Source organism: Propithecus coquereli, unplaced genomic scaffold, assembly GCF_000956105.1.
Source record: "Propithecus coquereli isolate 6110/MARCELLA unplaced genomic scaffold, Pcoq_1.0 Scaffold193, whole genome shotgun sequence".
In the NCBI taxonomy this organism is placed as follows: domain Eukaryota; kingdom Metazoa; phylum Chordata; class Mammalia; order Primates; family Indriidae; genus Propithecus; species Propithecus coquereli.
The window spans coordinates 1,647,790-1,655,534 of record NW_012144190.1 but is presented as its reverse complement, the minus strand read 5'-3'; the positions used below and the strand labels follow the sequence as shown (position 1 = coordinate 1,655,534).

Below are 7,745 nucleotides of genomic sequence, written 5' to 3'. Positions count from 1 at the left end.
CTAGGTGGACATTCCCTGCGCCCCGCTCTGGTGGAAGCACAGCCGTGTCCACCGCGGGGCTCTGCCCTACAGAGAGCCTGAGAGGGTCTGTCCCCGGTTCCCCAACCCCCCGACACTGGCCGGGTGCCTGACATTCGATTCAGTTCCGCACTGTCTCTCCCGAAGGAGCGTCAGATGCTACAGGTCAAGGATCCATCCCCCAGCACTGCCCCGCGGCAGATGCCCGCCACATTCTGCCCAGCCGGCTACAAATTGGGGCTCCCACACCCCCCACTGAAGTTCAGTCATTCACTAGAACGACTCACCGAACTCAGGAAAGCACTTTACTTGCTATTTCTGGTGTATTATGGGGGCTACAACTCAGGAACGGCCAAAGAGACGTGCCGGGCAGGGGTGGGGGAAGGGTGGGGAGCTGCCAGGCGGGGGTGCTGCCCTCCCAGCACCTCCGGGTGTTCACCAGCCTGGGTGCTCCCAAACTCCACTGCTTAAGGGTTTTTTTTTTGAGACAGATTCTCACTGTGTTGCCCTGGCTAGGGTGAGTGCCGTGGCGTCAGCCTAGCTCACAGCAACCTCAAACTCCTGGGCTCAAGCGATCCTACTGCCTCAGCCTCCCGAGTAGCTGGGATTACAGGCATGCGCCACCATGCCCAGCTAATTTTTTCTACATATGTTTAGTTGTCCAGATAATTTCTTTCTATTTTTTTTTTTTTTAGTAGAGACGGGGTCTCGCTCTTGCTCAGGCTGGTCTCAAACTCCTGAGCTCAAACAATCCGCCTGCCTCGGCCTCCCAGAGTGCTGGGATTACAGGCATGAGCCACTGCGCCCGGTGCTTAAGGCTTTTTATGGAGGTTTCATGGTGTAGGCATGCATCTTAAAGTCAAAAAGTCACAATAAACCAAGGTTAATTTATTACTGAAGAAAGAAAAACCCTTTAAGTCACTTTAGTGTAGCGTAAGGTATGCTGTGTAAAGTCCACAGTAGCGTACAGCGATGTCCTCGGCTCTCACGTTCACTCACCACCCACTGACTCACCCAGAGCAACTTCCAGTCTTATAAGCTCCATTCATGGTAAGTGCCCTACACAAGTGTATCATTTTTATATTATACCATATTCTTTTAATTTTTTCTTTTAATTTCAGGGTATTGTGAGGGTACAAACATTATGGTTACACTTTTATGTCTTTGCCTCACCCAAGTGTGGGTAAAAGGCATGCCCTGCCCCCCTACAGTGCTCCCTGTGTCCTTTAGCTGCGGTTTACCCCGCCGCATCCCCCTAATCCCTGGAGAGTATTTCTGCCATGTGATCACCCTAGTGTTGATCGGTTAGTACCAATTTGATGGCGAGTACAAGTGGAGCCCGTTCTTCTGCTCTTGTGGTGCCTCACTTTGGATAATGGGCTTAAGTTTAATCCAGGAAAGTATAAGAGGTTCTAGATCACTGTCGTTTCTTATGATTGAGTAATATTCCATTGTAAACATATACCAAGTTTTAATAATCCACTCATGGATTGATGGGCACTTGGGTTGTTTCCACATTCTTGCAATAGTGAATTGTGCTGCCATAAACATCCGGGTGCAGATGTCTTTATCGTAGAATGTTTTGTGCTCTTTTGGGTAGATGCCTAGTAGTGCTATTGCTGGATCGAATGGTATTTATATTTTTAGCTCTCTGAGGTGTCTCTAAGTTTTGTTTTTAAGCAATGAGGTCTTGCTATGTTGCCCTGGCTGGTCTAGAACTCCTGGCCTCAAGCAATCCTCCCCCTGCAGCTTCCCAGGTAGCTGGGATTATGGGCATGAGCCACCACGCCCAGCCCTATATCATACTTTCACTGTACCTTTTCTATGTTTAGATATGTTCAGATAGACAACTGCCCGCCGCTGTATGGCGACTGCCTGCGGCATTCAGTGCTGTGCAGGTTTGCAGCCCGGGCGTGTAGCAGGGCGGACCGCCTGGGTTTGTGTGAGTACGCGCCGTGATGGTCACACGATGATGAAATCACCTACAGACCGTATCCCCACTGTCAAGCAAGGCACGACTGGAGTAACATCAATAATGAGAGCTGACCGTGTTTGAGCACCTACTGTGTGCAGGCACTGTTTTAAGTGCTTTGCATATCTTGACTAATTTCATTGAACAAGGAAGGACAGAGGAGGAAAACTGGAATGGCCTCGAAAAACAATCTCTCTGGAACCCCTTCCTCTCTAGTCCCCAAGCTCCCAGCGCCCATGGCCTTTCAGGACCCACACCTGGTGACACTTCACGGGCTCTGATAGTGATCTCTGGGGCCACCATGTCTCTTGCTCAAGACTTTTCCTGGACCCTTATCTGCGCCTAAACTCACAGGCCACCGTCCTGCCATTTGCCACCCCCCGCCACCTTGGTTGGCGGTTCTTGGGGCCGGCCATGGGGGCCGGGCCCCCTCGTCTGAACCTTGCCCTTGGACCCAGCACATGGCGACAGGGGACTGGGATTTGCTGGGAGGCGTCTCAGGGGGGTCTGAGGGTGGACTTAGGAACAAGGAGAGTTGAGGTGTGGCCAGGGTTTACAAAGGAGGTGGCCAAAGAAGCTAAAAGTTCTGGGCCACCTCCTTCGGGTGAAGAACTTTCTCATACCACGTGCGTCAGCTGCAACAGGGCAGAGGCATTTGGCTGTCCTCGTCACTGGGGTATCCCTAGTGCTTAGGGTAGTGACTGGCATACAGTATGAGCTCAGTGCATATTTTGAGACTAAATGGATGAATCCATCCTCCAGGTGACAAAGGAGAGATTATCCTCCTTAATCAATCACGTGTCAAGTATTTAGTGAGTGCCTACTGTGTACTAGGGGTTGATGGATGGGAATCAAATAGTCTAACAAACAGGGTCTAAGTGCTGCCTGCAGCAATCCTTGCGTAGGAGAGACGCTGCTATGGGAGAGTCCGCTGTAGGCAAGACAGTCAGGGGAAGCTTTGGGGAGAAAGGGAAATTTGCACTGAGATCTCGAGAACGAGTTTTAAAAGAAAAGAGCAGAGGGGAAAGGGGTGTTCCAGGCAGAGGGAGCAGCACGTACAAAGGCCCTGGGGTGAGAGGGAACAAGGTGAGTCTCAGCGACAGAGACAAGGACAGAGGAGCTGGGCTGTGGTGAGCAAAGGGGAATGAGGCGCCAGAGGAGTCTGGAGATGTTGGCAGGGTCCCCGCTGCTCCCCTCCGTGAGCACCCATCGCCAGCTGTGTCAAGGAGACGTGCATTTATCCCACAAGCAATGAGGAGCCACAAGATAGTTTTCTAATTTGAACTTTTGAGGGATCACTCTGGCCGTGGGGCGGTAAAGGGCTTGCAGGGGACAAGTGTACAGCTGGGATAGCCGGGCGCGGTGGCGCGTGCCTGTAGTCCCAGCTATTCAGGAGGCTGAGGCAGGAGGATCACTTGAGCCCAGGAGTTCAAGGCTGCAGTGAGCTGTGATTGCACCACTGCACTCCAGCCTGGGCGACAGAGTGAGACCCTGTCTCTTAAAAAAAAATTCCCAGATTTTTTTTTCTGCTTGGATGACAGGGCTGTGGGTGTGGGGGCAGGATGATGTGGACAGAGGACGGAGGCAAGGGACTTTTCAGAGGCAAAATCAACAGGGCTGGCCGGGCGCGGTGGCTCACGCCTGTAATCCTAGCTCTCTGGGAGGCTGAGGCGGGCGGATTGTTTGAGCTCAGGAGTTCAAGACCAGCCTGAGCAAGAGCGAGACCCCGTCTCTACTATAAAAAAAAAAAAATAGAAAGAAATTATCTGGACAACTAAAAATATATAGACAAAATTAGCCGGGCATGGTGGCACATGCCTGTAGTCCCAGCTACTTGGGAGGCTGAGGCAGGAGGATCGCTTGAGCCCAGGAGTTTGAGGTTGCTGTGAGCTAGGCTGATGCCATGCACTCACTCTAGCCAGGGCAACAGAGTGAGACTCTGTCTCAAAAAAAAAAAAAAAAATCAACAGGGCTTTGTGATGAATTGGAATGTGGGGGGTGGGGAGGAGAAGAGAGGGACGTTCAAGGATTCTATACCCCTGTCTCGGGTGAGGGCACTGAGGCTCAGAGAGGGAAAGCTTTTTGCCCAAGATCACACAGTCATCCAGTCTCAACTAGCACTGCAGCCTGTGCCTGAGCCTTTCTCCAACCCCAGACATCTCTTCTCTGTCTACACTCACCCTCCGCGAGCATTCCCAGGCTCAACGGCTGTAAAGAGCATCCGAATGCTGATGACTCCCACCTGTTCGTGTCCAGCCGGAAACTCTCCTGTAATCTGGCAGCCAATATCCAACTGCCATCGCAGTTGACAGCAGCTCGGACTTCCTGGTGCTCCTAAGTGCCCCCCAGTTCCCCCCACCCCCACTCTGCTCTCCCTCTCACCTCGCACACCCGGCCCAGCAGCAAATCTGGTCAGCTCCACTTTGAACCTGGAATCTGCTTCTCGTCCCCTCCTCTGACATCACCCAGGCCCCAGCCCCATCACTGCCGCCTGGATTACTGCGGCGGTCGCTTCCCTCACACCCACCTCGGTCTAGTCTCAGCCTTGAAGCCACGGTGTCTGTTAAAACTTAAGTCAGATATTGTCCCTTCTCTGCTCAACGGTCTCCTGTGGCTCCCATCTCACTCAGAGTGAAAGCTGGGAGAGTCCTCACCGTGACCCACAAGGTCCTGAACAATCTGCCCCTCTTCCCTCTCTGCCCCCACCTCCCGCCCATCCCCATAGCTCACTCGGCTCCAGCCACACGGGCCTCCTCACTGTTCCTTGAACATTCTAGGCACGGCCTACCTCAGGACCTTTGCACAAGCTGCTACTTCTTCCTGCAATGCTCTTCCTCCAGTATGCACACACCTCACTTCGTCACCTCCTCCAACTATTTGCTCAAATGTTGCATTTTTAATGAGGTCTTCCCTGATCACCCCATTTCATGCTACAAGCGGCCCTTTCTGTCTCACCTTGTTCCCTCTCACCCAGGGGCCTTTGTATGTGCTACTTCCTCTGCGTGGAACACCCTTTTCCCCTCTGCTCTTTTCTTTTAAAACTCATTCCCAATTCTCCTTACTTTGATTTTTTAAAGAAAACATTTCACGATCTGCATTCCTTCCTGTAGGTATGCGTTACTATTTGGTACCGTTTCCTTTCAGCCTGAAGAACTCCCTTTAGCATTTCTTATGGTCTGCGGTGTGGAAGTTATCTCAGATCTGGTTTATCTGAAAATGTCCTTATTTTTCCTTCATTTTTGAAGGATATTTTCACAGGTTATAAAAACTCTGGATTGATACATATTTTTCCTGTCCATTTTTTCTTGATTGACTATTTTTCCAACAAATAATGGGTTGATTTTTAATATTTTATCCAGATTTTATAATTTTTTTGTGTGTGACACTACCGAAAGTCAGACGTCCTTCCTTTTTACTTTTATTTTTTCCATAACACTCGGAATCTTCTGGACTGGTGTATCACGGATTTATTATACGTGTCACAACTGACATCATCACCAGGATGGAAGCTGCATGAGGGCTTGTTTTGGGACGTGGCTTATCCGCGCTACCTAGAACAGCATCCTGTGTCCTGGTGAGTACTCGGTAAGAGGTTACTGAATGAGAAACGCAGCCCGGGGCTCTGACCTGGGGTCATTCCTGTTCTAGAAAGATGGATACCTCCGAATGCCAACCCGAGACCGTGGGGTGCGACCGCCAGCTGACGGCAGCCGTCCTGGCTGTGTCCTTTGTCGTGGGCGTGCTGGGCAACGGGCTGGTGCTCTCGATGACACTCTTCCGCATGGCCCGCGCCGTCCCCGTCGTCTGCTTCTTCAACCTGGCCCCAGCCGATTTCACTCTCTTGCTGTCCCTGCCCATCGCCATAAACCACGTGGCCTCCGGCAAGTGGCTCCTGGGCACGCTGGCCTGCAAATGCTACCTGGCCTTTCTGGTGCTTACCTTCGTAACCAGCATCTGGCTGCTGGGCCTCATCTCTGTGGACCGCTGCACCTCCGTCCTCTACCCGGAGTGGGCCCGGAACCACCGCACTGGCGCCGCGGGCCGTCTGGCTGGCCGGCGGGGTGTGGCTCCCGGCTGCAGCCACGTGCTCGCCACACCTGATATTCCGCACCGGAGGCCCTGGAAAGGTGTGAGCACTGCTACTGCGAGTTCGCCTAGGGAGTGAGAGCGCCCAGAACCGGAGTGCAGGGCTTCTGGGGAGACAGGTGGCGGTGATCGTCACTTACTTCCTGCTGGTGCCGCTGGTGACCACCGGCGCCTGCGCCTGCGCCTGCCTCATCCGCGCCACGCCCGCCGGCCGAAGAGGTCGCCGCTGGTGTTGGTGAGCGCCTTCTTCACCTCCTCGTTCCCCTTTAACGTGATGCTGTTGGTCCAAATGGGGCGGCTGATGGATCCGACGGAGCCCCCCTACCCCAGGATGCTGCTCCTCCTCTGGGCCACCTTCTCCCTGGGCTGCTTCCACAGCTCTCTCAAGCCCTTTTCTCTATGTCTTCATTGGCAGAGATTTACAGGAAAAGTTTTTCCAGTCGTTGCCCTCTGCCCTGGCCAGGGCGTTTGGTGAGGAGGGTGTTTCTCAGTCATCCTGCCCACCAAGTGAAGCCCCCAGGGGGTGATGGACACCCTCAGGTGGAGGCTGGATGTCCTCCTTCCTAGCGTGCGGCTCCTTGCCCAGCCTGGCTTCCAAGACCCTGCCACATCCTGCCTCTTCCTGCGGGAAGTCTTCCCAGCAACCTCTCCTCTAAAGCTCTGTGGGAGAGACATCTATTTATTTCCCAGCGTCCACTTTCTCCCTGCTTTATAGTAAGACTCCTACTTGTTTTAAACTGGGCACATGGTTAACCAAGGAAAGACTACATTTCCCAGTATCCTTTGTTTGCAAGTGGATATTGCCTTGTGACTGCTTTCTGGCCAATAGGATGGGAGTGGAAATAATCACTGTTACTTCCTTGAAGTGCCCTTATGTGGAAGGGTCCTGCCCTCCAACCCCTCTTTCTCTTGTCTAGAATGTGGATGTCTCTGTTTGCTTTTGCTGTGTAACAAACACTCCCAATATTTAGGGGCTTAAAACCATAACCTTTCATGATTTCTGTGTGTCAGCAGTTTGGTCTGGGCACAACTGAGCAGTTCTCTTGTCTTGCATCTGTGTGTCAGCTAAGTGGCTCTGCTTCCGGGAGGAGGGGCTGGCTTTCAGCTGGGAGGGTGGGACTGGCGAAGCCATGCAGCTCTCATCCAGCAGGCTGGCTTTGTCACGTGGCAAAGATGGGAGAACCTGCAAAGTGACATTGCAAAGGGGCACACACCCAGGAGGGTGTGCAGTACCAGAGCCGTTTTTGTAATCTGCCACAGCAGCCATGGTGGAAAGCTACTGTGTCCCCAAGGTGTCCCCATGCCAGCCCTGGGATGCTTACACCCAGGCTGCAAAAAGAGAGATTTCAAATTCTAGCTCACTGAAGCCACTGTTATTTTATGTCTGTGCTGCAGCAGTTGAATCTATACCTTAACTATTAATGCTGCCAACCCCTGGAATTTTTTGTGAAGCGATTTAATAAATGTCCTTATTGTTGAAGCCAGTTGGAGTCCGGTGTTCTGTTACTTGAAACCCAAAGCAGCCCCTACTGATGCATGCAATAAATACTCCTTTCCAGGGATAGAAATCCTAGTGGTCCCTGATCCCTGGTTCTAAGTAGAAGCAAAAAGAAATCTGCCATCCAAACCACAAGTTATCACACTACTTGCTCATGATGCGAATCAGCAG

General features: G+C 52.2%; 1 protein-coding gene across 1 annotated transcript in view; it reads left to right on the top strand.

Annotated features, from left to right (window-relative positions):
• Positions 1-6,603, top strand: part of GPR32 (G protein-coupled receptor 32) — an 18,907-nt gene extending 12,304 nt beyond the window's left edge. Inside the window, 4 exon segments of the mRNA XM_012643016.1 lie at positions 5,604-6,020; positions 6,022-6,119; positions 6,179-6,461; positions 6,463-6,603. Of these exon segments, the coding sequence (XP_012498470.1) occupies positions 5,604-6,020; positions 6,022-6,119; positions 6,179-6,461; positions 6,463-6,603 (939 nt within the window).
• The last annotated feature ends 1,142 nt before the right edge of the window (positions 6,604-7,745 follow it).